General features: G+C 44.4%; 1 protein-coding gene across 4 annotated transcripts in view; it reads left to right on the top strand.

Moving 5' to 3' along the window:
• Window positions 1-21,036, top strand: part of Arhgap26 (Rho GTPase activating protein 26) — a 411,283-nt gene that overhangs the window by 98,973 nt on the left and 291,274 nt on the right. For all 4 annotated transcript variants that reach the window (XM_075968780.1, XM_075968779.1, XM_075968783.1 and 1 more), the window contains exon 2: window positions 19,986-20,081. In XM_075968780.1, coding sequence (XP_075824895.1) covers window positions 19,986-20,081 — 96 coding nt within the window. The remainder of the gene's footprint in view (window positions 1-19,985; window positions 20,082-21,036) is intronic.

Genomic DNA, 21,036 nt, shown 5'->3' with positions numbered 1-21,036 from the left:
GGCTGGCGCAGCCCCTTGGGAGGCAGAGAAAGGATTCCTCTTGCTATTGCAGAGTGGCTAAATTTAGTAATAATATGACTTTAAAGCCCAAGATCTTAAGAAAGGAGGTTTATTAGTTTCTTAGGACTGCCACACAGGTTTGTTTCCTCATCTTTCTAGGGACAGAAATCTGAAGTCAGGGTGTCTGCTTGGACACATTTGCCCTGAAGACCCCAGAGAGGATTGTTCCATTCACCTTCCTAGACTGTAGAGGCTTTGGCTGGCCTTGGTACTCCTGGGGCTTCTAGCTCTTATCACCCTAGTTTCTGCCCCTGCACTCAGGGCATTCCCCTTCTATTTTTCTTCTCATACAGGGACACTAGTCATTGCATTTAAGGCCCATCTTTATCTAGTGTGGCTGAACTGTAATTGATGACATTGTCAAAGAGTCTTCCAAATAAAGTCACCTGGCAGGTTTGGGTAAACTATTGCTAAAATTCCTTTCCCAGGAAAGACATAAACAACATTTACCTCTCCTCCCAAGGTTCCCATAACAAACCAAGGTTTGATTCCATCAAAGTCTCCTGGGGATATTAGTGAGTTCATTAGGCTAATTTACAGAACAGTGGGTGAGGGGTCATAGGGCAGAGGTATCCTTAAAGCAGCCACACTGGGAGGTTTGCTTCTAACAGGGATGATAGCTTTCCCATGACAGGGTTGAGGGAGCGCCTCTTCTTATTCTTCCCTAGCTATATACTCTGACCTCCCAGAGGCCCAGAGATGAAGTGCAATTAGGGCAGAATTGCATACAACTGGTTGGGAGGGATGATGGATACTCAGTGAAGATCCCATGACTCTCTATCCCCTCCTTCAAAGAGAGAACATTAATAGTCAACAAGCACAGCTATGATGATGTTTGGCAAATCTGCTCAGCCCAGCTCTGAAGATGGCAACAGTTTGGCTGTGGATTGGATGTTCCTGTCGTCTCAGTGTAGGATGTAGTCTTTTCATTCCTCAGTTTCTGATGGGTGGGTGTGGGGAGTCTGGCCAAAGGCTGGACAGACAGAGAGGGTGGACAGAACGGCAGCCAGAATTCCTGACTACCATCACAGGTTGCTTGTCAAATACCCCAAAGGAGCCATAAGAACATGAGAAGCTGCCCTGTCAGATTCACCCTGGCCTTCCTGCAGCAAGGGGAATATGTCACGATTTCTTAACTCTCCTAAGTGCACCTTGAGATAGGAGGAAATGCCCACAAGAGTAACATGGACAAAATAATTAATGACCCAGCAAACAATGGCCTGGGGTTTTTCCATGGTCCTTCTTTCTGTGGGAACAGCTTCCTGCTGCTGTCTTGGAGGCGTGTTGCCAGGGACTTTCCCGGTCCATCAGAGGCCATTGCTTTCCTTTTCTTATTTCCCTCCTTTCCCAGGTTCCCTGTTGCTAGCTTCGTCCAGTTCTCTGGTATTTAGACTTGTGTGCAGTGTCTTCCTGTGACAGAAATTCAATCTGCTTGACAATCATCTGGAGAACTTATTAAAAGGCAGAGTGTAGATTTGATTCTCAGATTTCTTATTCATTAACTTGGGATGCCTGATTCAGGTGAACTGAAAGGCCAGATTGAGAAACACTTACCCACAGGGCATACTTATGGGTGTATTCCTTCAAGTGACACATGATGTATTAGGAAGGATGACTTCTTCATTTACTTGATGTTAATTGGCACCGCTTCCCATGATATTAGCTATTTAAAATTCTGTCCTCATCTCCTCCATTTACTCAAGGTAAATTTGCGCCTATCATTGGCTGTAGACACAGTGGCTTGAAAATAACACTAGCGGTGTCTGGAAAACATCAGAAGCCTCTTGTTGGGTAAAGAACGAGTGTGAGGGGAACGCATGTTTTGTGACTTTAGGACTAAACCCAGGAAATGGGTTCTGATTGTTTTCTGTGTCCTGAAGGAATGGATGACTATTTTGCCTCTATTTCTGTAATTCATCTTTCTCATTCTGTGTTCTCTTTCTGTAACAAGAGAACCACAGGGTTTGTCATTTTACTGAATGAACTTGGAAAGTCAACGTTCTTTTCGAGTATCTGTTTAGAATTTAAGGGTGTTGTTGGGCAGCCAGAGAGACGGCTCGGCAGGCAAAGGCACTAAGCCTGATGCCATGAGTTGCGTCCTCAGGAAACACATGGTGCAAGGAAAAAACTGGTTCCTGAAAGTTGTCCTTCAACTCCTACACACGTGCTGTGGCACTGGCACCCACACATGCATGTGTACACGCATACAAACAAGTAATAAATAAATGTAATTGTAAGCAGTTTAAAACATCATTGGGAGCTCGCTGCATGCTAGGACTGTGATGATTTTCCTTTTGATGAGCAAAGCAGCATGGCTACTGGCTTCTTGGAGTGTGTAATGGCACCAGGAAAGTACACATTAAACGGCCACCCGATTCAAGAAAACCTTTACTCTCAGACAAGAGTGGGACAGGGGTTGTAAGGATAAAGAGAGTTCATGCCAGGGGATGGATGAGACAGTTTCTCTGAAGAAGACACATGGAGGCGATGAGGGCTCCAAGAGGGGGCAGGCTAGGCGGGTGGCTGGAGGGTTCCTGACACATTTAAGGAGCAATGTGAATGTTGCCTGGGAGCTGTGCCACAGACAGAGGGCCAGCCTAATGGGTCCTGCAGACAGTTTTGTCTCGAAGGGAGTGGGAACAGTTACATTTGGGAAGGGTGCTGGTGAGGAGCAGCAACAAGATCAGGTCTGCCCTCTGCATAGTACATTTTGTGGACTGGAGTGAGATGTCTGGAGGGGAGGAAGATAGCTGGCTAGATAAGAATTGGCTAGAGATGGTGATGTCATAAGGGTGGCACTCCTGAAGGTACTGATGGGAGAGAAGGGGAGTTTTATCTGAGGTATTATTAAAGAAATCCCTAGGTTATGACACATAATCTTCGTGACTCCTTGTTAAAAAAATTCAAACATAAATGCTATAAAAGATATTAAAATAGAAAGCTTCTTTCCTGTTGACTTGTGGTATTTTAATTTGTAATTCAATGTTCTCAGAAGGAGTATTTAAATTATTAGTATGCATTTCCTGTTCATCTTTATATTCCACAGTGCTGATCTTGAATGTAAGTTTAAATGACTCAGATGCAGCGTCATCAAAATTATACCAGCCGTACTTTGTACTCTGCGAGTACTCAGTACCAATAGCAGTGGAAGCGCTGCATGTCTCAATGCCTGCACATCCCCAGCTTGCCCTCTCTTAGCTTACTGATGAGAAAGAAGGGACCGAAAGGAAAGGCACCATGGGTTGCCTGGCCTTTCCAGTCCCTTGTCATGGTCTGCATCAGCACCAGACTTGTATAGAGGGTAAGTGGGCGTAAATAAGGCTCTGTTAGGTCCTAGGGCTGCCCGAGCCCTTTCACATGCTGTTGCCTTCTTGGAGCAGGTGTGGCCTTTCATGACCACCAGGTCCCACTTCTACAGCTGTAGAGGTTTCTTTGGTACTTATTTTAATTCTAAGTTCCCTCATACCACCCCACACGTGCCCCGGAATTGTGGGCATCAAAGGACTATGTATCCAGGAATACTGTAACAGTTTAACTGTACATATCTATGTTCACACATGTGCTCCATATCCTGCTGGACTTCATTTACAAAATACAAGGTAAAAAATAAAAATATTTGAAGTTGTAAGACAGCTATGACAGCAGTGGATTAAGCATCCACTTCTGAGCACAGGGTCCTGCAAAACTGAACGCCACGTGCCTATGCCTCAGGCTCTCTTTCCATTTTCAGCTTTCCTGTGAGCCTATTTCTCAGATTCACTTGGGCCTGTGTGTCAGAGATAAGTGATTGGGGCAGAGCCTGTTCTGACAACCCCAGCTGGGCCTGTGGTTCAAGCATACCTAGTCCTCCAGATGCCAAAGGCAGCTGGATGTTGTGAGAAGCCTGGTTTCCCAGTGGGTTTTTGTGTAGCCAGCACTGAGCCATTTTTCAGCTCCTGGTCCCATGTGCCAAGCTTTAGAAACTGGGCATCGAACAGGGCCATGGTCCTGCTGACCTTCTGAATGAAACAGTGAAGAACATTGCTTATTGATTGATTGATTAATTGTGTTTGTTTGGTGTTGCAAGGAACTGCTTGTTCGTCCTAGCCGCACAGAACTGAAATAATCTCACAGAAACCGTATTCATTAAATCACTGCTTGGCCCATTAGCTCTAGCTTCTTATTGGCTAACTCTTACATTAATTTAACCCATCTCCATTAATCTGTGTATCGCCATGTTGCAGTGGCTTACCAGGTAAAATCCCCAAGTCTGTCTCCAGTGGTTCCATGGCATCTCTCTCTCTGCCTCCCTTCTCTCAGTATTCAGTTCCATCTTCCCTGCCTACCTAAGTTCCACCCTATCAACAGGCCAAGACAATTTCTTTATTCATTAACCAATAAAAGCAACACATAGACAGAAGAACCTGCCACACCAGTTTGGCTTGCCTGCACACGTGCCTGCATATGTCATAGTACATACATGGAGGTCAGAGGACAACCCAGCAGTCAGTGCTCACTTCCCACATGTTCCTGTGATGGTATTCAAGTAGTCAAGCTTGGTGACAAGAGCCTTTACCTGCTGAATTATCTGGCTCCTCTTGGGAGCTAACCTGCCTTCCTTCCTTCCTTCCTTCCTTCCTTCCTTCCTTCCTTCCTTCCTTCCTTCCTTCCTTCCTTCCTATTGTCTAGATTTGGAATTTGTAAGTTTTCACTTGAACTGCATCCCCTCCTCCCACCCCTGCTATTTCCATGGTTTATTTCGTCTTGAACATGAGTTGACTCTTCTTGGAACACTTGCAGACCTCTGTCAGCTGTTCAAGGATGAAATTGGCCTCAGGTTCTCCACCTTTGTAATCAGCAACCATTCCGCTATTGCTGCTTGGTACTAGATGCTCTAAAGTTTTAGTGCATGACAGTTCCTGAACTTTAGCAAGCATGAAACTGCTTGGCACCATTATGGCACAATAACCCCAAGGGCACAGTCATGGCACTTTGGCAGTGCATTGGCAGTAGCCAACAGCTCTCTTTCTAATTGGACTGGAGACCTGCTCAGCAAGACAGAAATCATACCCCGTTCTGGAAACCAGGCCAACTACCCAGGTATAGTGAAGTAAATCACCGCTTTATTAAGTCATCTAATCCCTAACTACATTTTGAATATCTGTCCTTAAACCCACAGATAAGAGTAGCTCTCATCCTTCATCAACAAAACATCTCTTTGCAATAGATACAGACCATTACAGAAAACCACAGCCTATTGACATGCAGAGGTGTGGAGTCCAGTCCCAGTGGATGCATCTACAACACAACTCCTGAATCTTAGGCTCAGGCGCCATTTCTGAGGAAGGGGTACAAGGATTGTTAGAGCCAGAAGAACAGGGATTTGCTGTGAGATTTTCATATCCTAGAAATTGTCAGAAGTCTCATCGACATGACCTGAACAAGAATGACACCAGTAGACTTGCTGATGTGGGTGGGGCAACCCCAGTGTCTTCAGCCCAAGGCAGAGAACCACAGGAAGTAAGTAATGCAGAGAGTGGGACAGTCTTCTCCAGGGAACAGCCCACCAATTGGTTACCCAGTGCCAAATGGTTAGCCCTGGAAAATATGCAGATACATACATTCATATATACATACACACACACACACACACATACATACATGCATACATATGTACAAGTAGCATTCATTACATAGACACAGCAGGTTGTATTTTTCTATTTAGGAACATACACACACACACACATGTAACAACAATTAAAGACAAAGAGGCCATGGATTATAAATAGAGCAAGGTGTGTGGGGGTCCCTGCTGGGGATTGGAGGGAGTAAAGGGAAGGGGGAAATGATGTAATTATATTATAATATAAAAAAATTAAATGAAACCTTTCCTGGGAAGCCCAGACGTCTGATTACAGCCCCTAGATCTTGGGATTGAGGTGGCTAAGTGGGCTCTGCAGGAAAGCCTATCACCAGTGATCCTGTGGTTTGAGAAACACTAGCCTTTGGCCTCTGACATTGTGTGGTGGCTGGAGCAGGGGATGCCCTGAGAAGTGCTGAGGCATAAGCGAGTACTGTGTAGAAGAGGTTCCCAAGGGAATCTCTGAGAAACACAGATATTTGCCCACCTGGATCTCCTTATTTCGTCACCAGGGCACAAGCTTCCCTTGAGGTGCAGCAGCAGCAGGGACGTGGGATAAATGTCAGCATCAAAAGGGATACAAGGAAGTGGAACTGATTTCTGAGAATGTTATTAGGTGTGGCTCTGTTCAGAATGCTGAGTGCTTTTTTTTTTTTTTTGTTTTTTTCTTCAGGAAATGTTTATTGAGTCCAGGGGGAGACAATGGAGTTTTCTTTTTAACTGAACTTATTCTGGTGCTGGGAGCTGTTGCCTGGTTATGTGTTGAGAAGGATGTGAGCTATGCCTGGGATTAGGTTCATGCATCCTGCTGCATCCTGCTGAGTGAAGGAGGGCCAGAAGTCAGTGTGGTGGGACCCTTCAAATGGCGAGGAGGCCGCTGGGTGGCTGGCTGGACCTCTTTACGAACAGAAATTTGCCTGGTGCTTTATTTATGACCTCATTACACAAAGCTGTCTGATATAATCCCCCTGGTTTATCGAGTGCTTACTGCAGTCCAGGCCCTGTGCTAAGCACTTCCTTGTGCCATTTCTCTTCTCAGAGGAGCCTTCAGGTGCAGCTCTCCTTGTAGCTCCTCCTCCCCTGTAGAAACAGGGTACATTGGCACTGAGGAGATGGATCTTTGTGTCCTAGAAGCCTGTTCCAAAGCCCCAGTACAGGCATGGATAGTTGAAGACCTTAATTTATTCCCTGTGCTGTATCCCTGTGCTGTATCCCTTGGTTACTTTCAAGTTCGTCTTGGTTGTTGATGGGAGCTGCAGGAGGACTGATACGTGGCTATTGCTGCAAATGCTGTTCCTGAGGAACTGCTGAGTGCCAGTTAGACTCTGATTATCTGGGCAGAGTTAGGTTTTGTTTTTTCCGTTTGTCCTTTGCTAGGAAAGCGTGAGAGGTGACAGGGAGGTGACTGGCCTTGGCATCCCCACTTGTGGTTTGAGGTTCTTGCTTGTCTGGATTTGTTTGATGCAGGTGTGATTGCAGAGACCTAGAAGAGGTGGGTCTGGTCTGGGGGCGTGTCTGGAAAGACAGAAGGCTGTTGGATTTGACAATGCTGAGGTATTCATTCTCAAGTATAACTCCAGGGATGAAGACCTTGCTAGAGAAGGGTCTGCATCCTGCGAGGACCCTCCTAAAGCCTGGAAACACATTATCAGCCCGAACCTGCTTTTCGCAGTCTTCCTCATTGCTGTTTAAAAGCTTTACAGTTATTTTGGTGAACTTCTCTGAAGACTTTTCTAAGGTAGCAGTATTTGTTTTCTGTTTACATCATTCATGAAAAAAGGCACAGAAAGAGACAAGATGTCACTTCCTTGCTAGGACCCTGGTAGAGATGGTGGCCTTCAGTTGTGAAGCTGTTTGGTTGAGTTTGTACGTGGGTTCTGTCTCTGCAAGCCAGTGGCCAGCAGAGCAGTAGGCTTCTACAGTTCTTCATAGCCTGAATCTTTTCTGGCTCTGTGTCCTGTCTTCAGATTATTGGCAAGGTTTTTCTTTTACTTACAAACCCTTCCAAGAAGGTCTGGCTTTTGCTGGAAGTTTATCACCATAAATTTTCAGATGGTACACGTAACCCTCTTAATCTAATTGAGCCAGCACATCATTGAGAAGACATCATTTTATTTGGGTGGTATTAGTTGCTATGGTTATTTGCAGAGACTAACAGAGCCTGTGTTCCCTCAATCAGGTTTTTAAGACTGCTCTCTCAGAACAACAAAGAGGTGTGCCTTGCTGTATGAATATGCAAAAATAATACTCTCAACACAAAGAAAAGACAGAAAAGGTTCTTCAGTGAGATCTCTGAGCTCTGGATTAGTTTTTGGTTTTTCAAATGCGTTTTTGTTTTTGTTTTTTCCCCCCAGCTATGTGTGCCAAGTAGCAACTTGCTCTGGGTTCAGTGTATATAGTGAATGTGCAAGATGCCTCCTATTTCTGCTTCTAATACAGGTTCCATTATAGTTACTGCAGTTTAAGTTTTCTCATGCATCCATCTTTTCAGAATCTATCGAGATCTTGTATGTCATCATTGTACTATAAGGACAAACAGCTTCCATCTTCGCTTTCAGGTCTTAGGTGGGAATCCAAGCCCTAGTTTCAGAGAGTGTGGTGCCTGGGGCAGCACTGCTGGCATAATCTGGGACCTCATGCAGGCATGTAGACCTGTAGGACTGGTAGAACATGCATTGACTAGATACCCTGGTGATCACAGCTTACAGCGAAGGAGATCTTGAGAAACCCTGCCTTGGAGGGAAGGGCTTTCCATAATCAAAGCCAAGACTGGAGAGGCAAGCCAGATCCCACTCCTTCCACCAACCTGGTCTTGCCAGGCACCTCACAGTACTTTTGTTGCTGTGAGACAGAAGAACTCTTTTCTCTCCCTGGTCTTCTCAGCCCTAGTCTGATTTGTTTACCTGCAGGTCCTTGATCTAACCTGTATGCTCTCATTTTTTTCACCTTTGAGACAATTTTTCCCTAAGTAGCCCAGGCTGTCTTAGAACCTGTGATCTCCCTGTCTTGGTCCTATGATTTCTCCTTAGTTTATCTTTTTCTTTCTAAACTATGCTTGTCTCAGGACAATGCCTAGCACCCCAGTCTTGGATGTTGACTTGGTCCTTTCATCTGTCTCATCTCTGTCTAGGGTTGTCCCCACTCCCAGGCAATACACAAAAGGGATTTGATGACATCACCACCCACCTCTCCTGCATTTTGAAGGCTCATTTGAACTAGATCAGTTTTTTTAAGAAGATACCCCAAACTGTTGAGTTAGTTTTGTTTTTAAATAATGGGTTAAAATTGCATTATTATTATTTTTTTCCTGAGATGGCATGCTAGGCAAATGGTTTGCAACTGTGCTAATCTCCCAGTCCCCAAATGGGTTTCTCCTTGCTTTTCATCAGGGGTGGAATTGTGAGTTTGTACATTTTCTGAGCATCTGAAGAAAACCTTTAAACTCTCAATTGAGTTTTTAAGTAGTTCACTGGAAGAGGGTTATTGGTCACTCATGTGAGTCAACGAGGCAAAAGTGTTTAATTGTCATGCCACCTAAGGTTCATTTTTGCTATCTTCTTCTCTCTACTTTGCCAGTGATGGACCTTCTGCTCAGTTTCTGCTCCTGGGCAGGAAGGTAGGTGTGCAATTGCCCTGTGCAAGGCTCTTCCACTTTTAATTCCCAGGATACCTTAGGCCAGTTCATGTTTTCCTGTACTTTTATAGACTCTTGGCAAGGTTGAGTAATTTGGCTGAAGGCACAGAACTGGGAAAATAGGAGACCTGGGGTTTGCATCTACATTCAAACGAGTCAGATTCTCGAATTTGTGTGTGTGTGTGTGTGTGTGTGTGTGTGTGTGTGTGAGAGAGAGAGAGAGAGAGAGAGAGAGAGAGAGAGAGAGAGAGAGAGAGAGAGAGATTTTGTGTGTATGAGAGGGAAGGAGGGAGCGAGGAAGAGAGAATATGAGGGAGAGAATGTATGAGAGAATTTGTGTATATGAGAGGGAGGGAGGGAAGGAGAGAGAGATTGATTGACTGATTAATCAATGTGTACTATCCTGGAAATACCCTGTATTTTTGTGCCCTCACTGAGTTAGTTTTCAGAATACATTTCTTTGTTTTAACTAACCAAATACCCCTTTTCCTTGAGGGACTTTTTTCTGTACCAGCATTCCTCCTTATCATACCTGAGGACAGCATGGGAATGGACCCACTTCTCCGTGTCTGTCTCTGCTTCATGGCTGGGTTCTTTAGGAATGGCTTTTGCATAGTTGACTTGATATTGATTAAATCACTTGATACCCTAGTGACAGCATCAGCAAATGATTACTAAGCACTTCATGTAGCACACTGTCTTTGAACATGTTCTGGGCTGTGGATATAGCTCAGTCATAGAATTGTGTCTACCATGTATGTGCCACCCACCCCCTGCAAAAACAAAAGAAAGCAAAACAAAAGCCCCAAACCCCCAAACCTCAACCCAGCATGCTCTTATTCTTATGTAAAACCCAGTCAGAGGGCTGGAGAGATGACTCAATGGTTAAGAACACTGGCTACTCTTCCAGAGGACCTGAGTTCAATTCCTGGCAACCACACGGTGGCTCACAACCATCTTAGATGGGATCTGATATCCTCTTCTGGTGTGCAGGCATACATGATACAAGGATCATAAAATAGAATACATAAACAAAAAATATATTACAAAAATTAAAAGGCACCTAAATGTGCAAGGATTATTATGGGGATACACTAGTATTTCTATTAAAATACATAAAGCACATAAAAATGTACAAATATAGGCATATCTGTATAAATGTGACAGTTCAACCTATTAAAGCATATAAAAAGCCTGATAATACCTGGGAAGTGCAGATGCGTATATATATATATGTGTGTGTGTGTGTGTGTGTGTGTGTATATATATATATATATATATATATATATATATATATATAATCTATGCACGTAACTCTGGATATAATGGCTATGCTACTGATCGCTCCTAAGAGGACTTGGGGTTCTCAGGAGGCGGCAGAGCTTCTCTGATGTTATGCACGCTCTTCATTGGCTGCCCAGCCTCTTGTGCACACAGGTCCAGATTGTGAGGTGTCCTCTGTCAAGGGCTTTCCCTTGCCTTGGTTTCAAAGCAAGATAAGCCAGAGTGTGTGTCCTAAAACAGTCTGGGCAGATCCTTAATAAAAGGCCTCACCATTGTTGAAGCTGATCTTGCCACTCTTCTGTGAAGACTTGGTTCCAGTTTCTTCAGGGGACAAAGTCTAGATTCCTTTGGGTAACATGGAAGCCCTTCTGGTGGCTGATTCTGACCTTCTTTTGTGCCCCCTTCTGTCTGTTTCCCCAAGTTCGCTTCTGGGTGGTCTCCCACCTCTGTATGTTCTTTTGCTCCACTTCACTTAAGAATTACCTTCTGGAGCCTGCCTCCTGCCCCACACCTCTTGCTTACTGCATCCAAACAAGACTCTGTTCAAGTGCCACCCCCGTTTTTCTCTTTTCCCTTTGTGTTGTCATTGTCTCTAGAGCCCCAGCTGAAATAATACCCCACTTGTACTTCTTAGCTGCCCCCCAATCCCTGATTGCTTTAGCACATGCTAACTTAACTTATAGCTTTGTGTGTACAAATTAGACTCTTCTACCTTGAATTCCCTTTAAGGATATGGGACACGTATAAACCGTCCTTTTGCTTCTGCAGATACACTGGCATTAGAGCAAAGAAGGACCCAATTGCTCATACTACAGTTTCTTTAACTTTGTAGTCTTCAAAAAGGTTAAACCTAACTGCAAAATGGAGGGAAAAATACCTAACTTGTAGGTGGAACAATTTAATCACTCAGTTTATGCTATACAGTTAGAAATCAATCAATCAATGCATAATCATAGCTATTTTGATGTGTATTTGTGTGGACTTCAGACTCCTTGTTTTTCTTGCAGGGTATTTCCATGTAAGTAGAATTTAATTCAATTCCTTCATCTTGGGAAGAGTCATGCCCGCCTTTGTTCCACCTGATTTCATTTTTAGAATCAACACTGAACATTTTATTACCCTTAATACCCTGGTCCGAAACCACATTTTTCTGGATTAGTGCTGGCTATGGCCTCATTTAGGCAATATAGATTTAAGAAATAGCTTTAGGAAAATCACACAGATGGATAACCAGAGTACACATCATTTAACGTGGTTGGCTGATGTGCCTCTGGGTATGCCATCTGTTTCAGTGAGAGGAGAGGTGTTCTAAGCTGACCCCAACTAAACCTGGAAGAATAATACGCCTTTCATGATTGGCAGTGACTTCATAATATAACCCTTCCAGAATATTTCAGATCGCATCCACCCTCTGAGTATCAGGCATCTCTTCCCACTGGAGGCCACTGTCTTCCTTTAGTTAGGACCAAGCATCCTCAGGGTATTTCCTTTCCAGATAGCAAGTCTACATCACAAGGACTAGGATCTTTCCGAGGTACACTCTCTGATGTGGTTGATTGCCACCTAGTGGACATACGCAGCACCCCATGTCACAGAATCTAGACAAATGCTTTTGTGATTGGTTTTGAGAGTCAACATAGTCTTCTTGGTGATGGAATAGAGGGATTCAGGCTGCAAAATGACGTTTAGCCAAAATTCAGTCAGCCTTTGTCTCTACAGCTAAGCACAGTGAGCTGGGTGTAAGACACTGTCTGAGCCTGGAAAACCCTGTTTCCAGTGTGCTGTCTGTGAGAAAGGCCCTGGCTTCTAAGAACTCTCATTTTCACTGCTGACTGGAGGCTTGGAGATGCCCAGGAGCTGGCATGTGGCTGTGATTGGCACTTAGTTTGCGTCTAGTTTATCTCTCGAGGTCCTTGGTAGAGAGAGAGTTTTGCTTCATGCCCTCCAGCCTTGTGAGAATTGTCCTCACTGACGCATTAGAGGAGGTGCTCTGTGTTAGTGGTGAGCCCATTCACACACATCATCTGGCTCCACTCAGATTCCCATGAGCCGGAGAGCTTTTACTGACTTACTTAATCTTTTTTTTCCTCATCCAACATGGATTTTGGAGGTTCACCTTCAGTGAAGGCTGATGCATCTGTGGAGTACCCCACTGTTCTCTTCCATTGTTCTTTCTGTAGCACACGTTCACAGCCAGGCTTGAGCTGAGTTTGGAGCGAGGCACCAAGGGACACTGTCCTGCTTGGGTAGGACTTTCTACTTTAAGGCACATCACAGAGTTACAGGAACAAAATTTCTGTTAAGGGGGATTTGCCTAGTATTCATTCCAGAAGTGAAAAACAGGGTCAGGTTTAGGTTGGTTAGAAAAGCCAATGATGGCTTCTTGGAGAGAGTGGCTTCTGCTGGAACAGAGCAGGAGGTGGCAGGTCACATTCGCAGGGTCTTTCAGGCCTTGTGAGGGCTCTTAGACTTCTGTCTAGCTGTCACAAGTCTGACACAGCTGGGCAGAGAACTTGCCAAAGGGTTGGAAATAGATATGGGGAGGGCAGAGAGCAGGCTGGGGCAGCCACCCAGGCAAATAGTAATGTCCATTTGGAATAGAGAGCATTGAAGTGAAGGCTATGAGCTGACAAAATTAAGAGCCACTTGGGACGGAACAGATAGGCTTGGAGACAGACATTGTGCGTGAGGTTGACAGGCAGGTGTCAGCTTGTGTGGCAAGACAGGGAGGGTCTTCTTTGTCCTTGGCTGATCTTCTTAGAAGATGATATATGGGGGGAGAACTTGGATTTGGCTCTTCAGAACTTCACTTGTGGGTGGAGATAAAGAGTAATGGTTATCCTTCAGGAGGCCCCCCCCTTCTTATGATGGGTCCTCTCCGGTGACTCTCAGGTACTGTACACTAGCTTGTGTTGCTGTGTCCGAACAAGGCAGCATAGCAGGTTTGGAGGTGATTGCCCAGGGGTCTGAGGCAGCTTTGTATGTTTTGAGATGAAACCACTCAGGGAATGGCTTCAGAATCATTCCACAGACAGGGTGATGGGCCAGTGGAGGGAATCCTTAGCAAGGCCTGGGGACGTTGGTGATTTTTATGCATTCTGTAGCTGAGAGGCCAACTCCTAGCAAGTTCCTAAGAATCCACTTTTAGGAACTGCAGTCACTCTATATCTGGAGGGAAAGACATAACTAAAGGGAATTCCTAAGGGTAGTTATATGCAATTAGAATAACTTTGAGGGCACAGAAATGCAGCATATTACCGAAATGAAATATAATTATAAGGTTACCTTGAGTTCTTTATTAATGTGGGTGTAGACAAGTGCGCACAATTATGTTAAGTTTTATCCAGGAGGGAGAATGAATCGACTGTGACATCACTGATAAAGCTGTGTGAAGGTGGCTTTATAAAGTGTGTGAAAAGTAATGACACACCTTTCTGTTTTAAAGAAGCATCATGCTTGGGTTTAAGCTTCTCAAGTTCTGTGCAGAGGAATATTTGCTGAGGCCATGGCATTCCGAGGAAGAGAAGGGCACCTTCCTCTGCCCTGAGTGATAGAAGGTTTTGGGAGCAATCTCCCAAGGTCCAGGTTTGTAGCTCCTTTCATATCCTTATTTTCTTCGTCCCCAAGTGGGTCTCGTATTTCTTGGATGTAGGCAGTGATCTCTTTGCTCTGCCCTGCCAGCATCCTGCCGTTCTGCAACAGCAGTTAGCAAAGTAAACATTACTGACTCTGTTTGGCTCCTTGCTGTGACTTGAGCTGCCTGCACATGAACCAGCAGGGACTACGGTGCATGGCACACACCCAGCTCTAGGCACCAGCTCTTCAGTCCTTACTGGAATGTGCATGGTTGCGTCATGTTTACATTAGGAATGAAAGCTCCAGCAATATGCATTTTGAGAGCTATATGCCTAGAATGCTGATTTACATCAAGATACCGCTAATACTTTTGTATTGAAATAGGCAAGAAACAGTGATTTTTGAATATTCTTACTTTATGTCTTCATCATTGTCCCAAATATCACAGAGGGACTGTCTTAATGGGGGTGAGCAGTATGGAGCCTCCACATATTCCAGGGACCTCAGTCCAGAGGGTTGATGAGTCTCAAGTGTGCAGAGTGCTTGTGTATAGTAGGTCTCCCTCACTTGTGGGGCTGTTCCAATGACTAACACTCTAACTCATCTGGGATCAGTTAACATAGCTAATAAATAGACAAGTGGAACTCGGACCCGGGACCTAAAGCTGGCTGGGGTGGAAGCCAGAGTTTGGGATTGATCATTCTGTAACCAGTCTCATAGGATGCAAGTGGAGAGGGGGCAGTTCCTTTAAATAAGCTGGAGATGTCACGCTTTGGGCCAGGCGCAGATCCTGAACAAGCAAAACAACAGGTGTCTGCTGTAGTTTCTCTGAAAGACTTCTCAGCCAGGTCCAAGGTAAGCGCCTTTCCAGGCTCCAGGCTCTGGAATTCTCGTTCCACTCAGCTGTCCGCCCTGGCCCCACGCCCTGTGTTGACTCCATCTCTGTTCATTACCTCATCGTCCACCAGGCCCAGATCTCGCCTCTCCATCTGCTGTGGGCCACCGGGCAGTGAAATCAGGTTACTTTCTGCCCATAACTGGGCAGGGCAGCTCTTTTAGAAGGGCCCACAGAGGCCTTGCTGTTCGTTTGCTGGTCCTTCGTCCTCGTTGGCAGCTGCTGGCCGGCCAGCCTTTCAGGTGCACCCTGGAGACTTGCCCAAATTCAGTTCGCCTTTCCCTTTTTCCTACTTTGTTGAGGTGATTGTTAGCATAACTCTTTTGTCCTGTTTGGGAGGAAGGGGACTGTCAGGCAGAAGGTGAGGCGATCCTACTCAACACTGTTTGCTCAGGTCTTATTTTGCGAGATCTGGTTGAGGGCATGTTCGAGCTAAAACGTGACTACATACAATCACCTTTGCCATGTCTGTGCTTAGGGGCTCCTGGGGTCCTTCTCTTCCACTTTGGAGTTACATCCTTTCTGTTTCCTCTCTGGCCTGTCCAGAGTCTCAAGTTTCCTTCCTCCCCACGGTCTTCTGACGTTTAGGCTTGCCAGGAGTGAGCTGTGTTCTGAAGGCGATCCTCTTCTGAGAGAAGCCTAGTTGCCTGCTGTCAGGTTTGGACTCTTCCTGAAAGCCTCTGCTCCAGGGAGCGGTTTGAAATTGGAGCCCATGTTCTTCTCCACCCTGTGTGCCTCCTATTGTGTTGCAGAACAGACAGCTTTGCCTAGGACCCAGCCCTCTGAGCTGTGGGAAAGTGGTTAGTGGTTCAGGATCTAGTCAGTAGCACAAGTTCCTCATTGGGAACAGCAGCACCCCCTGAGCCTGGCGATGCTGCTATACGCCAGCTCTGGCTTGGAAGGGACACTAGGGCTGGGTTTGTAAATCATGTCACTTGTGCAACAGACTCAGAGCAGATTGCACCGCACATCCCAGGAGAAGAGACAAAGCAAATACAATCAAAAAATGAGAATTATCACCCTTAACCTTAAGGAAGAAAATGGGAGCTAAAGAAGGAAGTGCTGAGGGTCAATGATGCTTTGAAAACGATTGCTTTGAAATTACAATATAATTATCTCACTTTTTCTCCACTTCCGTTAGTCCCTCTCGTGTGTCCCCCTTGTTTTCTCTCAAATTCATGGTCTCTTTTTCCTTAATTATTGACACACACACACACACACACACACACACACACACACACACACACACACTTCAAAACTCTACCACATGGCCCAGCTGTAATACTCCTTGGGCTATGCCTGAAGGATGCAATATCCTTTACTTCACAGATAGTTTTTCAGCCTTGTTCTTTGCTGCTCTATTCACAATAGCTGGAGAATGGAAACAGCCTAAATGACCTTCATCTGAGGGAAGGGATGCTTCTATTTAGAGGGTCACGTTGATCCGGGAAGCCAGAACCTCCCATCTTATTAAATCCAGGCCTTGTTACCAGTTATGCCTCCTATTACCCTCCGCCGGGAGTTTGAACTTAATGCCATTTCCCCTTCAATGAGGGAAGCCTGGATAGATGGTAATTTGAATGATTAGCCTAATCTGCAGGAAGGCTGCATGTGGAATTAAGTTAAGCACGCTGTTCTGAGCAGCCTTGTCTGTCAGGCCACTTAAAGGCACCTTGGTGATTTTATGCCCAAACAGAAGCTGAGGAGGGATCACTGGCTTTTATTACTGTCTTAAAGGGTAGTTTAGTGTTTGAATTTGACAAGGGCTCCAGAGAGTTTTCATTATAGATACCATGTGTGGAGTTGGTTTCTTAAGAAAATCCCAATACAAAACATTGCCAGGACTGCTTCTGGTGACTATGGGAAATAGCTCCGATGGAAATTTGTCAAGCCATGGGCTGAGGAGAACCGGTCTGAGAGGATCTGAGAACTTGGCCCTTGTCTGTCTTTAGCTGGAGGAGGAAGCTAGGCGTGCTTATACCTGGAGACGGCAACACAGACTTTTCTTGCTTTCTTTTGGATCTATAGAATGTGCTAGAGTCACAGGGCAGCTGTACAACCACACGGAAGGTTTAGCAGCATGTACCTGTAGGGTTTGGGGTCTGATATTGGTCCTGGTTCAGGTTTCTTCCTCGTTCTCCTGAAGTGGTGAGATTCCCACGTGTCAAAGGGAGATGACAGTTCTCAGTGTGTTTGAGGAAGCAGACACAGGATTAAAAATTATATGTGTGTATGTATATACTTCCATTGGCGTGCAGGGCCTTAGTATGGTAGGCTAGCACTTTAACACTGAATTGTGTCTTTATCCCACAGGATTTGAATCGTTAAAGCAATTGCAATAAAAATGTTAACTAGAACAAATTATATATAAAGTGTTGTTACATAAAAAGGTATTTACTATTTTCCCCTAGATATCCTCTTTATTTTTTCTTTTTTAATTAATTAATTAATTAATTTTTTACTTATTTTTCCATTCAAAAATTTCCACTTCCTCCCCTCCTCCCATTCCCCTCCCACTCCCCCACTCACCCTCCTCCTTCCCCCTCCAGTCTTAAGAGTGGACAGGGTACCCTGCTCTGTGGGAAGTCCAAGGCCCTCCCCCCTCTATCCAGGCCTAGGAAGGTGTGCATCCAAACAGACTAGGATCCCAAAAAGCCAATACATGCAGTAGAAACAAGTTTCAGTGGCATTGTCAATGGCTTTTCAGTCAGCCCTTATTGTCAGCCACATTCAGAGAGTCCAGTTTGATCACATGCTCGTTCAGTCCCAGTCCAGCTGGATTTGGTGAGCTCCCATTAGATCAGGCACACTGTTTCAGTGGGTGGACCAACCTCTCGCGATCCTGACTTCCTTGCTCATCTTCTCCTTCCTTCTGCTCTTCAACTGGACCTTGGGAGCTCAGTCCAGTGCTGTGATGTGGGTCTCTGTCTCTATCTCCATCCATCGCTGGACGAAGGTTCTATGGTGATATTTGAGATATTCATCAGTGTGACTATGGGACAGTATTTAATATTTTGAGTTAATATTTTTTAATTGCTTTTGTTGAGCTATATATTTTTCTCTGCTCTCCTCCCTTTCTCCTCTCCTCCCCTTCTTCCCTCTCCCATAGTCCCCACACTCTCAGTTTACTCAGGAGACCTTGTCTTTTTCTACTACCCATGTAGATTAGATCCATGTATGCCTCTCCTAGGGTCCTCTTTGTGCTCTATCCTCTGGGATTGTGAATTGTCGGCTTGTTTTCTTTACTTTATGTCTAGAAACTACTTACGAGTGAGTATATATTATATTTGTCTTTCTGGGTCTGGGTTACCTCACTCAAAATGATGTTTTCTAGATTCATCCATTTGCCACAAATTTCAGGATGTCATTATGTTTTTTTTTTCTCTGCTGTGTAGTACTCTTTCCTTTTCCATTTTTTGGTCGAGGGACATTTAGTTTTTTTCCAGGTTCTGGGTATGACAAACAATGCTGCTGTGAACATAGTTGAGTACATGTTATTATGGTATGATTGAGTATTCTTTGGGTATATACTGAAAAGTGGTATTGCTGTGTTTTGAGGTAGGTTGTTTCCTAATTTGCTGAGAAATCGCCATACTTATATCCAAAGGGGCTGTACCAGTGTGCACTCCCAGAAGCGATGGAGGAGTGTTCCCTTTACCCCACATCCTCTCCATCATAAGTTGTCATCAGTGTTTTTGATCTTGGCCATTTTTACAGGTGCAAGATGTAATCTTAGCATTGTTTTGATTTGCATTTCTCTGATGACTAAGGATGTTGAACATTTCCTTAAGCGTCATTTTAGATTCATCTGTTGAAACTTCTCTGTTTAGGTCTGTACTGCATTTTTTAAAAATTGGATTATTTGTTCTTTTGATGACCAGTTTCTTGAGTTCTTTGTATATTTTGGAGATCAACCCTCTGTCTGATGTGGGGTTGGTGAAGATCTTTTCCTATTCTGTAGGCTGTCGTTTTGTCTTGTTGACCATGTTTTTTGCTTTACAGAAGCTTTTCAGTTTCTGGAGGTCATATTTATTAATTGTTTCTCAGTGTATGTGCAATTGGGGTTATATTTAGGAAGTGGTCTCCTGTTGCCAATGTGTTCAAGTGTACTTCCCACTTTCACTTCTATGAGGTTCAGTGTGGTTGGTTTTATGTTTAGGTCTTTGATCTATTTGGACTTGAGTTTTGTGCGTGGCGATAGATATGGATCTATTTTTATTCTTCTACATGTTGATATCAAATTATGCCAGCACCATTTGTTAAATATGCTTTCTTTTTTCCATTTGATATTTTTTGCTTCTTTGTCAAAAATCAGGTGTTTGTTGGTATGTGGATTGATATCCGGGTCTTCAATTTGGTTCCATCCGTCCTCCTGTCTGTTCTTATGCTAATACCAGACTGTTTTCAATATTGTAGCTCTGTAGTAGAGTTTGAAGACAGGAATTGTGATGCCTCCAGAGGTTTCTTTATTGCACAAGATTGTTTTGGCTAGCCTGTGTTTTTTGCTTTTCCATATGAAATTGAGTATTGTTTTTTTGAGGTCTGTGAAGAATTTTGCTATAATTTTGATGGGCATTGCATTGACTCTACTGTAGATTGCTTTTGGTAAGACTGCCATTTTTACTGTTAATTCTGCCTACCCAAGAGCATGGGAGATCTTTCCATTTTCTGGTGTCTTCTTCAATTTCTTTCTTCAAAGATTTAAAGTTCTTTTACATACAGGTCTTCCACTTGTTTGGTTAGAGTTTCTCTGAGATAATTTCTGTTATTTGTGGCTGTTGTGAAGTTAACATTTTTTTCATGAAATGGTCTCAGGAACAAACCTTGCTAAGTATACACAGAAGGACTTAAAAGGTTAATAATTAGGAAGGCCAATTTAATTTCAATGATTTCTTTTTTCCTGTTTATCTTCTTAGATTTGTCTTCGGCAAAGCGGAAGTTTGCAGATTCCTTAAATGAATTTAAATTTCAGTGTATTGGAGATGCAGAAACTGATGATGAGATGTGTATAGGTAAGTCACACCCTCGTGGGAGACAGAAACATTCCAGCAAGCCTTCTCTGGAGCTAGGAGGCCTGTTAGTAAGGAATCCAGTGAGCAGTGGAAGGCACAGATAGGAAGGTCAGGGTGGGGCTCCTCCTTGCATTGGCTCCACTCCCTGTTCAGTGGCAGGAGGAAGCTGGGAGTTTTGTGATGGTGTTCCTGTCCACCTTCCTTCAGTGTCCTGCCTAGCTTCGTGACACTCTCCTTTTTTCTCTCAACCCAGACACAATACTAAGAACCTAAGAGAGAATGCAGATGGTAAAGAGAATTGGGTCAGGGTTGCACAGCGTTAGCTGATGGACTGAGATGAAAATGTTGCTATGTTTTACTTTTTATTTTAAACTGAATTACCACGTAAGTTGAACTTTTCTCAAGTTCTAGTTTGTTTGTTTCTTTCTAAAATTTCACAGATTTGATCTGTTGGCCTTCCATTTTAGCCTGGTAACAGCTGGCTGGAGCCATGTGACTGTCACCACCTGCAGAGCAGAAACAGGACTCAGTCACTAGCTCCCTGTGTCTCCACCCCTCTCTCCTTTAAGTCCCTTACTGAGAGGTGGAGATGAGCTCCCACATAGCACCATGCTGTACTGCTTCCCTCTTTGGTGTCCTCTGCTCTCTTCCATAGGCAGCTCTGAGCACAGAACATTGGTGCAGCCAAGACTCACCACTTGCTCGGGGCTCATAGTCTGTTTTTTCTTATATTGGGTGTTTTAGTTGTTGCCACAAAAGGAGGAAGAACTAAGAAGAGCTGGAGCTGGGATTGTAGCCCCAATGGTAAAGCATGTACTTAGTGTATGTGAGGGGCTGGGTTCAATGTCCAATACCAAAGCAATAACAAGAATTGGGAAAGTTAAGGTTGTCCAGATGATTTTGAGTCTGTTGCCAGGCAGAACACCAGGATCTGGGTATGAGCAAAGACATCTGG

The sequence above is a fragment of the Microtus pennsylvanicus genome, chromosome 4 (genome assembly GCF_037038515.1).
Source record: "Microtus pennsylvanicus isolate mMicPen1 chromosome 4, mMicPen1.hap1, whole genome shotgun sequence".
Taxonomy (NCBI): Eukaryota; Metazoa; Chordata; class Mammalia; order Rodentia; family Cricetidae; genus Microtus; species Microtus pennsylvanicus.
Note: the sequence above shows the minus strand (reverse complement) of the source record. Positions and strands in the feature narration are given on the sequence as shown.